At 45.2% G+C, this 21,740-nt stretch overlaps 1 protein-coding gene across 2 annotated transcripts in view; it reads right to left on the bottom strand.

Moving 5' to 3' along the window:
* Window positions 1-21,740, bottom strand: part of nova2 (NOVA alternative splicing regulator 2) — a 71,780-nt gene that overhangs the window by 17,043 nt on the left and 32,997 nt on the right. For both annotated transcript variants that reach the window (XM_084558524.1, XM_084558525.1), the window contains one exon: window positions 1,094-1,260. In XM_084558524.1, coding sequence (XP_084414650.1) covers window positions 1,094-1,260 — 167 coding nt within the window. The remainder of the gene's footprint in view (window positions 1-1,093; window positions 1,261-21,740) is intronic.

Here is a 21,740-nt window from a genome sequence, read left to right as displayed (position 1 = left end):
TGATCAAGCTTATAACTGGACCATCCCTTAGTTATGCTGGCCTGCAGCTGGGGGACGATGCACTGAGCACATGTCCTCTACTCTCTTCTCTCTCGCATCGAGCTCCTATCCTCCACTTTCCTTGCTCTGGGACTGAACTCTTGTCCTTTCTTATCTATTGCTAGTCATGCAATTCTGTGCTGTTACTGTATAGCTTGTAAACTGCTGTGTGTCCCTCTCCCTCCAACATCGCCTCCATCTTCTTGTGAGTGTCTCTGGCCTAGAGTTGTGTGTTTCCTGTGGAGCTCCATACTACATCTGCTGTCATGATCTCATCAACCTGCCCAGTCTTCATGACCTCCTGCAGTTATCCACTCCTACTTGAATGAACAATTCTCCAACCTGCCTATGATTCCTCTTATATTCTCAAACTGTCATGTAACATCATCAGCTATATGTTGTATTTGTATAACTATAGACTGTATATGATAAAAACACATCATCTTATTCTATGTGCAGACATTAACTATACCGTATGATCTGTTTTTAATAAGTGGGCTAGCATCCCTCAATCTTGTGTTTCATAGTAGCTGGTCAAAGAAAGTGACCGGGATGCTGCCACACTTCCTCCCTGACAAGAAAACTGTTTCCTGTTGGTGTGAATGTTTAGGTTTCTGCTGTGTGGGTGTGGGTGTGTGTTCACACCTCAATCGCTGCATCCTGTCTCTCCAGATCTCATCTCTCTCCCTATGCACCAGTTTTTTTTTTTTTGCAACCTCTCTTCATACCCTTTAAACCTTTTCCTCTCGTCTTGCTTTTAAACCTCCTTCCTCACCCATGTCCTTTTTCCTTTCATCCTCCCTCCCTCCCTCAACATATTGCATCGGCGCCATCGTTGTTTTTTGTGCCTCATTCAGTTTTACTCAGACAAAAGAACACAACTCAACCACAGCTTCTCATTACATCGGCAACCACTTCCCTCCCTCTCTCTTCCTCACACACCCAGCTGGAACACACACACACACAGTTAATAAACACACACTGATTGCGTTTAGGCTCTAAGCAAACTCAGTCGAACAGAACAGAACAGAACAGAGCAGACAGTCGGACCGACCTGTTTGACGCGGTCCGGGTTGACGGTGGTCTGCGGCTGCAGGATGCTGACCGGCTCTGTCTTCTGGGTGCTCTGGGGCATCTCCCTCACCTTCTCGGCGATGAAGTCGTGGACGCCGTTCAGCGCCTCCACGGTCCCCTGGATCAGACACACCCGCTCTGTCGTCCCTGCACACAGAGACACACACACATGGACAGGTACAGGTCAGTGTGTGAATTCAAACTGAGGGGAAACGGTTACTCGGAAAAGACACTAATAAATAATAAATAATGTAAAGCTGCTTATATGCAAGTGTTTTCATTCAGGGTTCGTTATTAACACTTTCTATACACTTCCATATGAGAGCAGGTAAATGTTCGATGCATTGCAGCTGAACATGCATTTTTTTCAATTTTTATTTTTTTGTGTGTGCAGCTGATTGGACATAAAGTCAACCATGGCTCATACTGCTTTTCAAAAAATAACAACTGTAAGACAAGAAAAGATAACCAGGAAACTGTAATGATCCCCGCTGGGACATTACACTGCAGCAGCAGCAGCATCAGCAGCAAATAGTAACAGCAGCAAAAATAAAGCAGGAGAGAGAGCTCCAAGTGTAGAAAGATTAATATATACAGGACATAAGATTCTATGAGATGTGTCATGTTTACAGCAGAAAACTAATTACAGACTTGTAACTGTATATCACAGATAAGTCAGAGAACGTCTGGCGGCGGAGTGAAAGCTGCACGTCTGAGCCTCGCAGCGCTACATCCAGAAGACATCAGGGTTCATATTACGCTGCATCCTTTTTACCCTCAACGTATCTGAAACGTTCAGTTTATGTCTGTTTCCAGGATTTCGTCCAATCAGGAAATTAATTCCCTGGTCACATGAAAAATAAAACATGCTGCAACCGTTTCCAAACTCCTGCTCCAGTTTTGGGCAAGCGCACACGAGTGCATTTTAAAAACTGTATCTTTAAGATTTATATTCGTTCCAAATAAACTGGATGAAGTCCATTACGCAAATCAAAAAGCCGCAGCGGTCCGGGATTTACCCTCGATTCTTTCAGGAGGAGAATGTGGGATTTATAGTCACTAAAAGAGTCAGAAGGCAATCTGTTTGCGTTTAGTGTTTTATGTGTCTACTGTTTGGGCCGGCGCACGGTGGATTCTGCCATTTGTGTTTTTCTCCAGGAAATCGTGACCAGACACTCAGTGTTTACAACAGAGACTGAACTGGCGATAAAGCAGAAAAATAATCATTCAGAAAAGCGACAATCTGCAGGAGCAATAGTGACATGTTTCTGCCGTTCAGACGCATTTCATATAAAACAGAATGATTATCAGCTTCGGTTTTAGAGGGTTTGCAGCTGCAGGAGATGGAGAGTAGTTCAATTTGTTACTTAAGGTGTATTGTTTTGTTGCAATTCATAGGTTTAGATTTTCGCATTGCATATATTTTCCTACGAAATAAAAATCCGTTAGAGGCCTTTCGACAGAATCACAGAGAACAGTTTGATAATGCGCATTAAATACCGTGATAACTCATGGGAATCTTTTTCTCTGTGGTCGTAAAACAAATCTAAATGCTCGTAAAATGACTGGAATTTATTTTTCATTTCAAAGGGTCAGAAGGTTAAAAAGAAACCTCATAGCATTCATATCAGTGTCAGCTTTCACGCTGGATGAAAATATAGATAAATAAATTCACTAGTGATGCAGAGAGGAGGGCCGGTGCTGACAGACTGACGGACAAAGAGGAGAATCTAGGCCAATGCAAAGCCCGTAAGTCTGCTCGTAAAATAACAACACATTGAAATCTCTCCCCTTTTTTTTCTCTCTTCCTCACTCTCCCTTCCTTCCTTCCTTCCTTCCTCACTGACTCGCTTCATCTCCCTTTAGTTTCCCCAATTTCCCTCTTTCCCATCCCCTAACCCATCTCTCTCTCTCCTTTGAATCCAGTACTTAGTGGGACATGTTCTTATCTCGGCTGAACAGCGTGTCATTTAGCGCTTCCTGTCTCCTGCCTCTCCCTGCATTGTTGGACTGACTCGGTTTAGCCCGGTTCTGCCCTCCGCGGCTGATGGTATATTAGAAAGAGTCAATAAAGAGTCTTTTTTTTTTTTTCGGTTCGAAGAAAAAACAAATCTGCTGCAAAGCCTGTGAAGAATTAATGAAGCAATATAAACTGTCAAATAAATGTTGGGCAATTTTGTTTTGCACCTAAATCAAAATTCTGCACAAAGGAAGATTTTCTTTCTCGTGACTATAAAAGACCAAATTGTCGACTGAAAATGAAGAGCTGACCGTATAAAGAGGAAGAGGAGGAGGCTTGTGACAACAGACCCTAAAGATAAAACACGCACGTCACATAACGCATTTGCGGTATTTGGCTACCTGTCTACGCCGGACCTTTGTAATGCCTGTTAGCATTACACTGACACTAATTCCCATTCCTATTTTTATAGACTGGTGACAGCAGTGATGAAGAGTCTCTGTTGACAGCAGCTGAATGCCTCCGTTTAGTCGAGTCAGCGCGACGTCGACAAGCCGACAAATCACACATGCAAACATAAACTCAGTTTTCAGATGTAGCCGCATGCTAACGCTCGGCCTATTTCTGCGTTTTATTCGGCATTAGCGACCGGTGGAGTGTGTGTGAGAGTGTGTGTGTGTGTGCGTGTGTGCTCTGAAACTGAGGAAAGTGGGCCTCGCCTCTCCCCGACAGCTGGTGCCCTCTGGGTAATCTGGATTCGTCCAATCAGAGGCGAGGATTAGCAGGCCATTGTCTTGGCATGAGTGTGTGAGTGCGGGTTTGTCCCCGTGTGTAGCTTGCGTCTGTTTGTGCATGAACTTGTGTGTGTTGTGTGTGTTGTGTGATTGTAGCAGAAAAGGCCACTCTGTCACTGGAGATCATCCTGAAGCTGCAGTGCAGCTGTGCCGCAGCAGCAAAGACCTGCTTAATTTCATTACAAAATATTTACACGAAGATCAGCGAATATGCATACAACACAAAATGAGAGGTAATTTTCATTAAAAGGTGCTTACCATAATACGCAGTGATTTAAACCCTGAACTTTGCAGCATCTAGATGGTGTTAAAGTTTAGCAAAGAACACTAGAATCATGCAGCGCCGCTTGTCTTTTAATTTGTGCCTTTTTACTATTAATACTTTTTGAAAGCAGGATGTTTTAAGTCTTTTCCGGCCACTAGAAGGCACAAGAATTCCACCACAGTGATATCACCACGCTGTAAAGGTCAGAAGTTAATACACCCGTCGGACCTCTTGTCTCTTTGTATGTCGGCTGTCTGCTTCCTTCACCAGTCACACAACAACTTTGTCTGTTTATAAGTTATTCATCAGATTCTGTTGAATGCACAGCTTGCTAACATGCTAAGCTCGCACCCCGAGGCCACTAGGGGGCCCCTAAGGGCTTCAAACTACATCAGTGGCAATGTGTAGCTAACTATGACAACGGTGCCCAATTAAAAACGAAAAGAAGCCATCTCTCTGGGATGGAAAACAAAGAGAGAGAAGCAAGAAGAGGAGAAAAGAAAGCTAGACAGACTGAATGCTGCTAGCCTAGACTGAACTGTAGAGCAGAGACAACTTCCACTAGCATCGCATTATTTAATTTGTTCTTTCCATAGACTGTATATAAATATAGACAACACATCCCCACTTCCTTTCACTGGCCAAACTGACGCTATTTTCCCGGGGATACGTGGGACACCATCTTGGAGCCAGAGTTTGATCAGTGCGGCCCGAGAGTGGAGCCATGTTATAGACACTTCCTCCAGACTCACTCGTGTTCTTGTTTAATTAATACTACCCTCTGCTCTACCTCCACCAATTACAAGGAAATGTTGGATTATACACCGTACTTATTTTTAAACTCTCAGTTTCCACTTTACGGAGTGGTTGACATGGAAACTGGTGGTCGCCATTATGTCACATCCTGTTTCTATAGCGTCAAATAACTAACTAAACCAAAAACGAAACCAATTGACACTTGAACATGCATCATGATTATATTAACTACCTAAACTGACTGAAACCATGTATTTTAGTGTTTTAATTTGGTCCAAGTCCCGCCCACTAAAATGGAGGGGGTGGGGCTTATGACCTATACTGCAGCCAGACACCAGGGGGAGCTCTACTGGAGCAGTGTGTCCAGCTCTGCAGTCCATGACCAAGCATTTGTGCCACCAGTCGACTTGTCAGCTTAGCTAAGATGCTAAGCTAAGTATGTACTGTTACACAAATACACATGGTTCCTGCCAATACAACAGTTTTACCTGAGGGAGAAAAGAATTTGCAGAATACGTTTTTATGAAATGTTGGTTAACAGCCTAGGGCTCCCGACAGACTCTAGAGTCGCCTCTGGCTGAAACCGAGGAGGAAAATTAAGGAGGAGGAACGAGGAGTAGAGTACAACACAGGCTACTTTACATGTTTCTGCAAAATTATGTTCATGTTTGATGGGGGGACAGTTTTTGTGTTTTAATTAACACGATCGTGTCTCAGTGTCTTGTTTTCCAGCAGGAAACACACACACACAGAGACACACATTGGACATAAAGCGCCAACACAACAGAATTTATCCATCCCTCAGTGATTGGGAGCGAGCTTCGCTGGCAGGCCGCTCTGAACTGGTGCAATGACATCACTGGGTGTATGAGTGTGAATGTGACTTTTGCATTTCCTCTTGCAAAATGAGCCTCATCATCATTTTAATGGCTGGATGGAGGCTTCTTTTTTTCTTCTTCTTCTTCTTTCTAAACTTGACAGGCTGCAGCTGCCGTTCGATGTTGTTAAAACTGCTGCACCGAAGTGACATTTCCAGATCACAGCAGACGGAACAACAAACGGACTCTAAAGTTTATTTAACACACGCTATTAACGTCTACGCACACAGTCAACTCATGCTTTCTCACTACAATGGAAGCTTGATCAGGATGTGAAACTGATTTCAAAGTTGTAGGTACTTTCTGTTGTTTTGTTTTTTAGCAGTGGGTCAATAATGATTGTAATAACACCCAACTTCCAACTTATGGAACTAAAATGTGCAGTTCTGAGACAGATTACAGCAAATTTGTTAGAATCTGAGATGCACTAAAGGGAGAAATAAAAGCAGAAGCCAGATTATGAAAGGGCCACGGCACACACAGAGAAGAGGAAACCACCAAATATCAAGTGTCGCAGGTCGTAAATTACAGTGGAAATATAAAGAACTTAGCACCAACTGTTTAGATTAGAAGGCTGTTAAGTTCCTGAGATGAAACACCTGCAGCAGCGCCGCCAGGAAGAGACTATTATTGCCCCCAAATGGTGCTGTGAGGTAGTTAACTGTGTAGGTAAAAGCTACTAGTCTAGTGTCACTCTGGACAAACCTGCAGCACTGACTAAATAAATAAAGTCCCACTATATTCAGTTACTGCAGCTCTTACTTCTATCAGAGGATGATGAAGATTGAAAATGAAAAGCAAGATCCTGTGAAAGTCAAACCAGACGTGAACTTCAGCTTTCTATTTCCAAAGTGACCAAGTGACCCAACAGCACTTTGTTCAACACCAGAACACTCATCATCATCATCACCACCAGGATCCAGGCTGTGGACCCTGGCAGTTGTTTTTATTGAAGTCTAACTAACATGACTCACTCCTTCCTCCTCCTCCTCCACCTCCTCCTCCTCCTCTCCCTGATGGCCAGAGAGGCACCGGAGGTAGCAGACTAAAGAGAGCTACTTCTGCTCTGATTTCTGACTCACAGCAACATATGCACGCTGGTGATGAGCGACACTCGAATGTCCCTCCGTGCCAAAGATCGAACACCGACGGCGACGTGCTAACATGCCGGGGATCAAAGTAAGTATGTGCTGCCGTGGGAGGAGACTCGTCCGCCCACTGATACTAGAAGCATGAGAAGGCCAGAGCAGAGGGAGGAAGGAAAGGTAAATCATGCAATACAAATACAAAATGATTTAAGTAAGTTCTCAACAGTAACAAGAGGAGGAAGAGTGTGATCTCAGCCTGACCACTGCAGTGATCTAGTAACAGAGGGTCCTCACTGAAAATGTGAATCTGTATCTTTCAGACGGTTAAATGCAACAAGCAGTCAACATACAGGCACCAGCCATGATTCATCCTTTCCTCGGAGAGAGGAGACGGAGAGATTTGGCTGCTTGGAGCTGCCATAGTTGACTTCTGGACCTGGCATTCATTGGTGTGGATGTTACTTAGACATGTAGCACCCACCTAGACCAGACCAGGCACCCCCCTTCACCCCATAGCAATGACATTCCTTGATGGCAGCAGCCATCCCCAGCAGGATGCAGCCTGACAGGCACACACACAAAAACACTTTAGGAACAACTAAAATAAACAGCACAAGATGTTGACCTGGCCTCCAAATTCACTAGATCCCAAACTGATTATGTATCTGTGGGATGATCCACAGGCTTCTCCCCACCACAGGACACCCTCAGAAGGCCCTCAGAAGGCCCATGCCCATTCTCTGATGAGTCACAACTGTTTTGAAGACCTACACAATATTAGGAAGGTGGTCATAATGTTATGCCTGATCGGTGTACCATCTAAAAATTTCACATCTTTGAAAAAGAAAGCCTATCTGATCATATTTAGTTGCATTATGGGTGATTCAGGATCCCACTACATCCCTAAAACTGTCTCGCCACCATTACTGTTTAAAATGTTCCTTGCAAACCTCCCAATGTTGCAGGAGTGCTACGTAAACCTCATTTTTACCTTTTTACCCTACTTTGTAGAGCAGACGCTTTTGTCTTTCCTATGTCCTCGTCCAGTGAAACAAAAGATAAATCAAGGCAGCCGTCTGATTTACGTTGGACAAGCTGCAGCTGCATACAGCTCCTCTACGGAATATCTTCTGTTAATAAATTTACAGGCCGTAATGTAAAAAAAAAAAAAAAAATTACTGCTCAGCAAAGCCAGAGAACTTGCATGACCCGAAAAACTGTTATATATTGTTTCTCAGCTCAGACAACCACTAAAGGCATAAACAGTGTGGTTTCCACTAGAGGCGGGCTGAAAACCACCAGATAGCGCGACCAATGTGTGAAACAAGTTGTCACATATATTCTGGTGAGATTCCTGCAAAGATAATAACAAAATAAATAAACAAAAAATCTCAGAACATCCCTGAAGTTCTCCAGTCCCTGCCTGGAATATATTTCTCTAACTTTCTAAACATTAATATTTGGGAAATATCTGCAGAGGGTAACAGAAGAGACAAGATGTGACAGAAACGCCAGAGGTCTTGTGTTCACAGGTACATGATGTTCATCCCCTGCTATGCTGAGATGTACAGCTTTTTCACTTCCAGCCCCCCAACCCTCTCTGATGGAAAAAAAAGAAAGAAAGAAACACCAGCAAGCAAGACAACCGTTAGAACGAGACAGAGAGGCTCACACGACTTCTGTCGCATCTGAATAAAATCAGACGAGGAGACGGGAGAGGGGAAAGGCAGAGAAATGGACAGAAATTCAGACGGGGAGAGGCAGATCAGCGCCGAGTCACGATAGCAATGTCAAAATGGAGCGACAACAGAGAAGGAGGGAGACAAACGGAGACGAGGAGAGAGGCAGACAGGCCGGGCCGCACAGAGAGAAACCTTTGTGAAAACTGTCACAACAAAGTAACGTCAGGAAAAAACACAGAGAGGACGAGAGACAAAAAGACGGGCAGATTCTACGGGACGCGCGCAGACAACGAAAGACCGAACAACAAACAGAGACGCGTGATGTGGAACAGAGAGGAGACGCCTCGCAGATCAAACCATGAAAACATTAAACTGCATCGCCAGAAATGTCTAATCATGAAACAGAACCAATCGACTAGAACCTTAACAGAAGCATACATGTAGTTGTTCAGGTTTAGATTTTCCTCGTCTCCTCTTTATTTCTTTCCACTGATATGTGACAGATGCCACAAACTAAAAAAGAGAGGGAGACAGCTGGAGAGACAGAAGCAGGTGCAGTTGTGATGTGTCATGCGCAGAAGAGCCGAATCAGAAGAGCCGATTCCCAGCGAGCGGGAGCCGGCTCCCCCACTATTTTTGTTCCTTTTGTTCATCTCTGCTGCTGTGAAGATGGGGGACAGAACTGTGTTTTGATGGGCACGCCATGTGGCCAATCACATGACAGGAACATACCATTGTGTGAAAGCAGAGAGGCGGACAGACGCTGTGGCCGACTGGAAAAAAAGCAGCATCAGGCTGAAATTTAGACAATCTGCACATGGACGTTTACTGAGTTTGGTTCTGTTTTTGCTCGTGTGGATTAGATTGCAGTGTTTTGTTCATTTGTTTGCACAATTAAAGGAAAGTAAGAATGCTTTTGTAACAGCATAACTGCACAAAACGAAGCAATTATTAGGCTTCTCTTAAAAACACTGAATGCAAAAGGGCCTATCAACACACAAACCATATGTATTTGCTGTGTTGGGTCAAAATATTAAGCTATAAACGATACTAAATAAAGAGAGAGATGGCGGCTCTTCGTCGGGAGCCGTGGCAAAAAGAGTCGGCTCTCGGAAAAGAGCCGAACTGCCCACTAGTAAGGTGCTGAAAGAAAGAAAGACAGAAAGAAAGAAAGATCGAATGCAGTCATAAAGAGACAAAGACTGAGGCGTCGCAGAAAACCTCACGTGAAAACTAAACCCAAGCAGGAGGATAAAGACAAACAGTGGGGGGAGAGAGAGAAGACGACGACGCTCCATCTCTTGGTGTAAAATAACCTCTGTCGACAGTGAGACGCGGCGGCTGGTTTTCATGTAAGCTCATTAAGCAGATCTCCTTAGGCTGCGGATAAGCTCAGGTTAACTGGCTACCTTTGATCAGATCTGCTGGATTAGCTGGCTGTTATAGGTGCAGCTCAACACCTCGCTGTTGCAGAGGGTTAAAGAGTATATTAAATGGAGAAGAGGACAGTCAAAGCTGGAGATTCTTGATGTTCTGGGATTATTTGTCCAGCGGCAGAAGTTTGAGGACATCACTTTCAGCCTAGTGATCTTTGTCAGCTACGTGCATGCAGCATTTTTAATTTACTTCCTATTTTGTGCTGCATTGAACAGAGCAGGAATCCGCTAACTGATGAGTACTGATGCTTCTAGCTTCTGGATTGAATCATGGCTCTATTCGACCTTTTCCCTTCTGTTTCTCGGGCACAAAGGCTTCCCATGCTGTGAAGAAAGTGCTGACAATGACCAGTATAGACCTCTGTCCCAGAGACGGATGGATTCATTGACTGACACCTTGAAAAGCCAATGGAAAACCCAACCGCACAGACCTCAGCATCCGGTCACAAAGGCTTTATGGCCTGACGACGTGTCCCAGCTGTGGGCACAAAGGCACAGCCGAGGGACCACGCATATCAATAGACAGATAGATAGATAGTTAGATAGATAGATGCATAGATAGATAGATAGACAGATAGATAGATGTTGTGTAACTTTCGGCCTGCAACACTAAACCAGCAGAGGATTCAGTCTTCACCTCATGACCGTTACCTTGGCGACAGTCTCACCCCTCAAAACCATGCACACACACACACATATGCACATACGCTATTGTGCATATACACCCAAACACACACTCTTTCATGCAGCTGGGCAGCTGTTGGTGATGTCATGAGCTGTTGTTCCAAAGGGAGAAAAGAATATGTGTGTGTGTGAGAGAGAGAGAGAGAGAGAGAGAGAGAGAGAGAGAGAGAGAGGGAGAGAGCATGACTGCATGTGCTGATGTAATCAGCAGCAGTAGGGAAACTTGGACCTGTTCTCTGCTGCAGTCGACCAAGTCTTCATTACGGAGAGAACAAGATAGAAGGAGGAGAGAGAGGGGTGAAGGAAAAATGGAAGTGAGGGGGAGAAACTGTGAAAGGAAAGAAAGGAGGATGGATCAGAGGAAGACAGGAAGGAAAGAGCAGCTGAAAGATGGTTGGAAAACAGGTGAAGCAAAAAAATGTGTAAATGCAAGAGAGGAAAGAAAGGTTCAAGGAAGGAAACAAAAAAGAAGAACAGAAAGAAAGACAGAAGAGCCGGAGCTTGTTCCAAATCTGCAGCTTATGTGGATAAAATAAATAAATAAATAAATAAATAAAAATGTGATGGTTGCTTTACAGCAGGCTGGCAGAAAGTTCATCTCGTCTCCCCTGAGCGCCCACAGGCTTGTAATGCACACTCTCCCACTGGCTTCCACATCATTTACACCAGACAGAATCATGGTCAATTAGGAAAAAACATATTAAATCTCAGAGTCAGTGTGGAGCGCGGGCCCAGGGGAGGGCAGCTTTACGGGCCCTTGATGACTTTTACTGACTTTAAAAACAAGAAAGCGGGACAAAAAAAAAGAAGAAGAAGAAGAAGAAGGGAAGTTATTGTGTGGTGCAGGCTCTGCAGGCTGAGGTGTGAACCAGAGTGTGGCGTCTACTGCAACGCCCCACGTGGGACTATTAATACGACTAATCAGCACTAATGAGCAACCAGACTCCTAAAGTACCTTTCAATATAAAACAAAACACAGACTCCGTCTCCAAAAAGTGCAACCCAACCTGAACATCACATATTCTTTCTTCTTGTTCACTTTATTTTACTTTTCAAACAATTCAAAAGCAGAAACAGGAAAAGTAACACCATGACTTCCTGTCAACCTCCCTCCTTCTCTCTCGCTGTCTCTCTTTCAGTGTTTCTGCTCACTGACCCCCCCTCAACCCCCATCTCCTCCCCTCTTCCTCCCCTCCTTTATCAGTCCAGAGGTCCGGCAGTGACAGAGCACTCAGTGAGAAGAATAAGGCAACTCTCTCTCTCTCTCTCTAAAGAATAACAAAAGACGCTGGAAGAAAAGGCAGGAATTCCTCTGCTCTGATGTAACTCCTTTCACTTGGAGAGACCTGCTGCTCCTCGTCCAGTCTCCTCCTCCTCCTCCTCCTCCTCCTCCTCCAACCCACACGGAGCCTTTGCTCGTTATCTCCAAGCCTCAGAAAAAAAATAAAAACATCTTTGGCACTTTTTAGGCAGGGAGGAAATGAACCGTAAAGCAAAAAATCTAATCAGGGTTTGCATGAAAATAGATAATTAACATTATGACCAATAAAATGATTGAGAGTAATTACTAATGTTAAGAATGAATAAAGGAGGCTGAAAAACATTTTAATGATTGAAAGCTTTTAAAGTTGTGCAACTGCAGCAGGGATTAGAACTTTTTGTCTCACTCCTAGCTTTTATTTTTATTTTTTACTTTTCAGCAGAAGCCTTGCATGCTTCATACTGAATGAAACTGCACATACACAGGATTTATCTGTGCATTGGAAGGTGTCTAATCCCCATTAAAGGCTGCATCACTCTTTCTCCCTTTGTCTCCTGCATTCTCTCTTATTTTTTTTCTACTCTGAAGGCTTTTAGTTTGAAGACATGCGATGATGTGTCTGATCTTCCTGCTCTCCACAGCTTTCTTTTTCTCCAGCTGACCAGTTTGGAGGTCTTAAAAAAAGAATCACAGACAGTGCCATTAAAATCAAAGAGCAGACAAAAGCGGGAAAGAAAAAAAAAAAGAAGCTTTCCCCTCACAATCTCTCTTCAACAGCTCTCCACCCCTGTTTCCCATCATCATCCTCCCCCTCCTCCCTCCCACTCTTCTCTTGTCTTCCTCTCTTTGGCAGCAGGGCCGGTGTTGCCCAAGTGACCCATGCCGTGCAAACAGCTGAAAAGATGCCACGACTGCCTCTCCACTCCTTATTTCCCTCTGGTTTCTGTTCCTTCATTTCGGGCCATGTCTGCCTTTCCTCTACCTTCAGCTAACACCCCCCCCCCCCCCCCCCCCCCCCCCGCTCCCCTGCTTTCTGCTTCTCCTCGCGTCTCTCCATCACTGCGTTGTACCTGCTGCCGCATTCATTCTGAAAGCTTCCAGCGTGCCCTCAGCAACAAGACAAAGCAGAAGAGAACGGAGAGGAAACCAGGGTTTGAATTTCGCTGTGGCTTTCGGGTGGGGGGGGGCTGTTTTTGTGCAACGACGGGTCAAGCGGGTGCGACAAACAAGTTAAAATAGTGATGGCTGGCAGAGCAATGGAGGGAGTAAACAGAACACTTTAAAAACTTCTGGGTGAAAGCTTACGGCATAATCTTCTCAAACAGCTTCTTCTCAGAGTCTGTTTTGTAATCATGGAGAAAACTGCTTCATAAAAATCATAGAACTGACAAATATAATAATTACACCCACATGTACAAAAAAACAGAAAAAGAAGCACATGAAAGCCAGCCACAAATTATGATAACACCTCGCACATGTTATGACCAATCCTGTTACAAGCAGTACCAAACGAGGATGAAGTCAGCCGTACTGACCGGGCCAGAACTGAGCACACATGGCTCAGGAGATCGGCTCCGTGGTGCAGGGATCCGATGCAGATGTGAGAGCCTTGTTTCTGTGCTGCTTCAGTGTCTGTAATTCTATACAATCCATCCAGGAGAGAGACTAGCTTAGTGTCTTCTCTCTCTGTGTGCGTGTGTGTGCGCGTACAGCTATTGGAAATAAGTGTTCAGAACAAATGAAGACCAGAAACGGAGACCAGAACTTTCCAAGTGGTTCATTTTTCTGGTTTGCTCAATTGAATTAAGAGCAGCCATCCGCCTGGTAAGCTTCTTCACTTAAATACAAACGCTTTCTGGGATGGAGTGTGATGGTTGGCGTTTTGGGTGCCAGCGCAAAGTGTTTGCCACGAGTTTACAGTGGAAATGGTGGCTAAATTATTGGGTTTTAAACGTAACATGCATGCAACTTGACAGTTAACATCAGGCAGATGAACAGCCCGTTAGCTAATTGGTCTTTTTCCAGCTTCTTGGCTGTCCCTTCTTTCTGGAATCCACTTTAGAAGTTTTCAACGTGCTCAGTTCCTGACCACAGGCAGTTCTTCTTCATCTTCTTCTGGGATTTGTGACAGTTTTGACGCTACTGGACCTTCCGTAGATTCCTTTATTCCTTCCTTTATTAACTCGGGCAGTTAGCCTGACGGTAGCCTACCAACACTAGCAAGCATCACCATGCTATTTATGCAGCCTCCATCATGGCCTTCCTTCCCATCTAAGTACTTTACTAACTGCTGTTTTGAACTACAGAGTACAGTATATAATGGATTAGCATTTAGCAAACTAAAATTGTCCATGGTTAGCACTGATGCCTCACAGCAAGAAGGTTCTGGGTTCTAATCCATTGGCCGACTGGGGCCTTTCTGTGTGGGGCATGCATGTTCACCCTGTGTCTGCGTCCACAGACATGCCCGTTAGGTTCACTGGTGTCTAAATTGGCCGTAGGTGCAAATGTGAATGGTTGTCCTGGAGACCAGGTTGTACCCCGCCTCTTGCCCGATGACAACTGGGATAGGCCCTTCACAGGACAAGGGGTTACAGAAAAAGTACGAATGAATGAAACTGTCCATAAATGTCTAGAATGAATCCTTCTTGTGTTTAAGTCCAAGTACAAAATAATACGGTGAACCATTCAAGCTGCAAGCCTGCAATTTATTGTAGATTCGAAATTTGTTGCTCTGCTTCAAAATGTGTTCACCCTTAACAGTTTTACCTCATTATGTTTGTATTTAAAGTACTAAAACAATAGTCAAGGGTGCTGTCCTCTCGAATGTACTGGACGACGAGTTATATCAGGAATATGTGTTTATATATAATAATAATAATATGTGTTCTGATTCTGATTCTGATATGAGCACTTTAATTTGAGAAAATAGATGCTAAAATTTTCTTAGCTGCGGTTTGACTAAATGCAATAATTAAAAGTAGACTTTTTTGTTGCCTAAAACTATGAAATACTAAGACTAAATCAAAAATGGCTCTGAGCGTTAACACTGGCGGAAACAAGGTGTTAGCGGAGTACAAACACATTTTTTTTGTCAGAATCCATACTACAGGTGTCAGAAAAGGTCAGAGTCAGGGCACAGGAACACACAGGAAGTGTGTGTAGTGATGGGAACAGCTGTTATGGTGTGTTCCACTCGGTCTTCCCCATGGACCAAACACACACACACACACACACACACGTTCCCGTTTCATGTCATTAAACGGCGACATTGCAGGAACCCTCCTACACACTCGCCCACTTATGGAAAGAACGCGGATGCACAGTCGGCTCAGCTCTTTAGAAAGTCACACACCTCACTAAGTAACCACAGACAACTATATACACACACAACCAATCACTCACACACTCATCCGTCTTCCACACACACGCGCGCACGGTTCGTTTGTGTCCTCGGAGGGCCCGCTCGGTAACCGGACCTCGTGTGAATTCTTGGTCGACCCAAACGAGTTCATCGCCGGTCTGATTTTACTCACACCCTCACCCACATTCACACACACCCACACACACACACACACACACACACAGACATAAGCATAAGACGTCTTTCTCAAACAGGCACACACTGAGTGACGGTCACTATATAATGAAGTGTCAAAAAGACAGAGAGGGTGAGGAGACACTTTTCTTTCTGTCTTTTTTAATCCTACAGGTCTTTCTCTTCTCTTTCTTCCTTCTCGTTTGACGCCCCAACTCTTCTTTCTTTCTTTCTTTCTTTCTACATCTGCGTGCATCATTCTCTCTTCTTCAAGTCAGGAGAGGAAACCGTTTAGTCTGGTCTTTAAGGTTTGCAATCTCAGCTGAAAGTGGACGCCTTGCTCAAAAGACATGAATTTATGTCTGTATGAGAGGAGATGAGCAGTGTTTGGACGGGCAGGCGGGATGATAACGAGCCGAGTATCATGCACAGCCTCATACACACACACACACACACTCCGTCTCTAATACTCTGTCTTCAACTCGTTGAGTGTTATCTCCACTGTTGGTATCAGGTGTCGCACAAATGCCTTGATGGAGCCACACCTGTCTTCCCTGCCCCGACACACTCACACACACACCCACACACTCACACACACCGACCCCTCCTCCTTCTCCTCAGCCTCTCGTCTCAAAGTTATCCAAACAGTCTCCTCCAGCCTCCGCTCTCATGTGTGCGAGGTGTGACTCTGTGTGTGTTCCGTGTATTTTCGGGTCCTTTCCGCTCGACTGTGTGCATTTGTTATTTCAGAACCCGATTCCGAGCGTGCGCTCATATTTGTATTTTCGTCTGTTATTAGTTACGTCTATCTTTGGCTCGTGTGTGTGTGTTGGATGTGGACAGTGTCAGCTGGTCTAAGCCTCCTCGTCCCCACCCTCCCACAGCTTCAAATCCCCCCACATATCCATCTCTGCTCCCCAAGCGACTACAACTGCCCTCTTACCCCGTCAGCTGCCCCGACTCTGCTGTCAGCCTCTCTGTCTCTTTCTTTCTCGCTCTCTCTCCTTCATCATATCTCTCTTCCTCCGGGACCATTTTCTCTCTCACACTCGGAGGATCATTTACAGTCTCCACTAAAAGACCATCTCTCGGAAGCCGGAGTCAGAATCCTTTCTGCATACTACACTAACTTAGATGGTGTCTTAAGCAAGGACCTTTAAAATAAACGGGCGTGTGCACACGGGAAGAGGCTGGCGAGAGTAGAATTTTAATAAAACTCAGCGATGATAGGCGGATAAAACACTCGGCGACGCAGAGCGGGTCGGTATCTAGTTCAACTTAATCTCTACTTTGAGGCGAAGACTAATGGGAGAGATTAACGCCGCTGACTGATATGTGACACAAAGCACGGAGCTCGGTTCCTACCACCGATCACCTCATCACGCCGGAGCGCTATTTTAAAATAGAGGAGTCACAGCCCCTCCTGGACAATGTGTCCCGCTTTTTTCGCTCCGAAACATTTCGGGGCGGGAAATACACAAGGGGGTTACCAAGGCAACTGCGGCCTGGAACATCCATTAGCGACCAGCCGCACGCTGCAAAGTGACGGACGGCCGGTTTGCTTGCAGACGGGGCTTTGCGTTTATTTCGAGGAATTTTGGCGGAAAGATTAAAATGAAGACTACTTACATCTAATGCAATAAGTACATTTTATTTGAGCGCCCGAATCCCAAATCCGATTTAAGATAAATGCTTAGAATGTTAAAAAACACATACCACAGCGTATAAAAACACTTTATGGCTTTAATTCCTTCATTCAACGTCAACATGTCTTCGTGCACCGTGACGAGTTTGCATCTCTTCGCTTTCCTCGGCCTCCCTCTATCACTCCACATTCCTAATACTTCCTCTCATTTCCTTCCACTCCCCCTCAGCTGAACACACCCTTTGTCTTCTGACTCACGCTACTCAGAAACGCGCACACACGCACAGATACAGTAGACGTCCGTCCAGCCCGTCCCGCTTTAAACAGCGCTTTTCACAACTTTACAGAGCGCCCAGGTGTTTGAACTCAAGCCTCGGTGCAATCCTCTCTCCCCTTAACACCGAACACATCCGCGCCTCGACATCACATGTGCCACACTGGGGGGCAGGGGCGGATAATGGAGCCTGTGTCGGTGCCGCCGCGCTCTGCTTACTGAGTTTTACTGGGCCACATAATAATGAGGAGAAAAAACTTCACAGCCCGGGCTGCTCCTAAAAGAAGCGGCTGATCCGTGGGTTCCATTTCCAAACTAATAACGTATATTGACCGGACGTAACCAGGCTACAGATTTCGAGCTGTTTTGGAGACTTAAAGTCACACAATCTGTTGCTATGAAGAAACAGAACGTAACACCAAACACGGCAAGAGTCAGTCATGCAAGTGCACGCAAGAAAGTTTTTCTTTTCTAAGCCAAACTTCAAAAACACACAGATTAAACAAGTTTGTCATTTCGGGGAGAGAGGAATGGAGAAAACATTTCATATGTCATGTTTGTGACTGTTTGCACCATATGATGAGTTTCTACAAGAAACTAGAGAGAGCTGTTTAATAGCTCATGGCACGTGGAGCAGGCTTTGACTATGCACACACATCAGCGCACACACACACACACACTGAACATTTACTCAACAAAGCTCGTCAACCATGGAGACCAGCATGCCTGGTCTTTTACATCATCATCATCATACACAATCTGGTCCCCATTTGTTACAGCTGGGACTGCAGAGTGTGCGAGTATGTGTGCATGTTTCTGAGCATGTCTCCATGCATGTGAGATCATGTATGCTCGTGTGAGTGTGCGCGCGCGCGTGTGTGTGTGTGTGAGAGAGAGCTGGGACTTGGCTCTGCACCGAGGACACGTAGCCTGAGAAAGTGAAAACTGTGCAGAGTCTCACACACCAAAACATCTTCAACTATGCCTGAACTCCCGGGCTCAGCGGCTCGTTCCTGTGTGCACCGCTAGCGAAACCGCCGGAGGATTCACACTCGAATACGCACTCTTCTTCCAACATGACATAAATCCAGAGTGGAAAAACAGCTAAAAACTCTGGCTGAGGACGAGGAGCTGTACAGTAACTGGAGCCCAACTTTTACACTCTGAGAAATCTGATCAACGAAGTGAGCAGAGAGGAGTCGGGTCGCTTCCGTTCACTCCGGCTTGAAGAGGGGGATCTGAGCCAAGGCGTGGAACATAAAACATGTTCGCCAAGAAAAGTTGTTTCTTGACCTCTCTCCAAAGTCGTCTCATGTCTCCAACTGTAGTTTTGACTCGGCAAGAAGTAAAACGATAGCTCCTGTTAATTTGACTCGGTGTCAGCTCCATTATCTTTTGATGGAATAGAAAATAACGAGCGGTGTCATCTTATCGTGATACAGCAGATTTTAACTTTGCATACATTTACCACACTATGAGGATATCTGAAACCAAAACCTATTAAACCAGGTCCAAAAACTTCACAAAATAAAAATAACTTCTGCTCAATGGTTGTTTTCTTGCAGGCTTTTTAAATTTGACAGCAGAATTTTGCAAAATATGAACATAACACGAACTTAACACAATTTAACGTCTTTGACTCCACCGATAGTCTGCAAAAATGCATCAGTTGACTCGTTTTTCAGTTTGAGAACACATGAGCTGCCACCTATTGCTTGATACAATCCTGCTTTTATTCATCATTTGCTTTTCTGCTTCTGAGGCGGCACAAAACTCCGTATCGGGAGAAACACACTTGGGCGCTGGGTGAGCCGAGCCGCGGGTTCATCAGAGATTCATTCCGCTGCTGATTGGAGATCAGAACTCGCCTTGGATAAAAGTTTCACCTTAAAAGCGGGAGACAGGAGGTCTGTACGTGCGCAGACTTAATACACCTGTGATGGACGTTTGTAATTGGAAGTAAATGAAACAAGTTTCTGACAGAGACAGGAACAGAAAGTGTCTCCACTGCTTTAAATCCCTCTCTCTCTCTCTCCCTCTCTCTCTCAGTGTTGTGTGTAAGTAGGCGGAAGAACGTGGCAATTAGCAATCAGCTAAAACACTAATTAGCTCCCTCTATCTTTATGCCTCGCTCCCTACACAGTATCAGTTCAGCTCGGGGCGCGTGCGCGATGCTTCTTTACTCCTGTGGATGCGCGTGTGCGTAATGTAATGCAATGTTGTCGGAGTGTGTGCACGTGAGCGTGGAGGGTGGGGTCTGACTGGAAGTGTGACCTCATCTTTATTAATGACAACCATATGGAACACGGTTGTATGATTTACGGCAGAAAACAACAGACGGCTGCAGGCTGGAGGAGGATGAAAGAGGAGCTTTTGCAGAACGTGGCGCAAATTTATTGACGGGGCGACACACACACACACACACACACGAAGGAACTGATAGCTGCTGGGAAACACTGAGGCTCTGGACAGAGGAGGAGGAACAAAAAAAAGAGGAGGAGGAGGAGGTGAGTGGTGCACTTGAAGTTAAAACCTTGCAGAGAATTTTTCCTTTAAATATGCACAATACCAGAACAAATACAAACACGAGGGAGTTACGGCCTTGGCAATCTGTCAGTGACCCTGTGGTCTTTGTCACTCTTCAGTCTTGTCCATTTCATCCATTTTTCTTGGAGTCCAGCTTCCTCTAGTCCTCTAGTATGACATCTTTTCGATTATGTACAATCTGCATCCACTGATCCTGTGTAGGGGGGTCCTCCTTTCCCTATATCCTCATAATAGCTTTTCTTTACCGGCTATTAGTCCTTTTATTGCATATTTTCTTCACATAAGTTACACAGATATAGTGCTGTCACAAAGAGATGGTTTAACACTTGATTAATTTTGGGTTTGTGGTAAACTAATAAGCTCATTCTTTGCCAAAACACCATTTGTAGCCTAATTATGTTCTTTATTTCAATCGTTAAATGTTGAAAGAGGATTGCACGCTGATTGTGCTGTTCATTAGTGAATATTCACGCCAATAAAGATTAATTATTGAATTAAGAAGAAAGGCCATCAGATGGTAGACAGGGGAGAACATCAACCTTCCATCACCGCTGGGTCAGAGGTCGTGAACCTCATCAGCCGGTCTGCACCTCGTTCTGTGTGAACCCAGCTGTCATGTGACCAGATCTGAAAACCAGGCTGTGTGTCTGACCTCTGACTGCATACACACCGTCACATCTGTACCACACACACACACACACACACACACACACACACACATATACACACACAGACAGGCCGCATGTATGCACACTGTAATCAGGCTCAGGGCTTTGTAATTAAAGTGAGAGTCCAGCCGGTGCGTCAGAGAGACGATATGACAGCTGACGGCTTTGTGGGAACTCAGACTGCGAGGGGGGGGGGGGGGGGTTTAATCACGATGGGGACCGAAGGGGGTGATGGTGGGGTGTATATGTGTCGTATGAGTGGTGGTGGTGGTGGGGAGGGGGGTAGGCTTACATGAGGGCTTCGGTGTTGTGAAAGGAGGGGAGAACTTTGGGGGAGCTTTCACTGGGGGATTAAAAATAATGGGACTGGGGAGGGATGGGGTGGGTGGGGGGACTCGGGGCAGCTGTGGAACCAGCTCTTTTGTAAGGGAGGGGTGTTGTGTGTGTGCGACAGAGGGGTTAAGGGGTCCCAGAGGGCTACCTTTGTCCCTCTGCCAGAGATTGGGGGTCTGTAAAGACGAGAGAGAGAAAAAAAAAATGCAATTTCGCAACTGGTTCTGTCTCTCTCTCTCTCTTTTTCTCTCTCTCATCAATGAGGCTCTTTGTTTGCCACGCTCACCTTCCTCCTCCTTAAAGCGAATGCCGCTCGCACACAAAGCAGGAGTCTGCAGAGTGAAGGAACCTGCTCCTTTAAGAGCACACACACATCCACACACACATCTGTGTCGGAGGGTGTGAGAGGTACTCAGAGACATTAGCAGATTTAGACCTTTTTAGATTTGACCCCTTTGTGCAACCAGAGGGCTGTTGCCATAGCTACCACCAACGCTAAGTGTCATTGTTGTGGAGGGTCAATCAGGACGGAGCACATTATTAGTCTGTGTCTGCGTGAACATGCAACGTTTTCTTGGTTTGCATTCATTTCTAAATGAAGGCGGTAAGAAGATTTCTTTGCATATTGTTTCTGATTGGTGCGTTCAGTCGTGAACAACGTCTGACGAGGGCGGCTCGTCCAGACCGGCTTCGCCCCGTGATTCCGCTGCGCGCACAATTTATGATGTTATTAAAAGCTGACACACAAATTACAGCCTCGACTTCCTACCGGCCAGCGCTGCTGATTTCAGCGACTCTCAAGGACAGAAGGCGAGAGG

The sequence above is a fragment of the Chelon labrosus genome (assembly GCF_963514085.1).
Source record: "Chelon labrosus genome assembly, chromosome: 13".
NCBI classification, from domain to species: Eukaryota; Metazoa; Chordata; class Actinopteri; order Mugiliformes; family Mugilidae; genus Chelon; species Chelon labrosus.
This window is presented reverse-complemented; position numbering and strand designations above follow the sequence as displayed.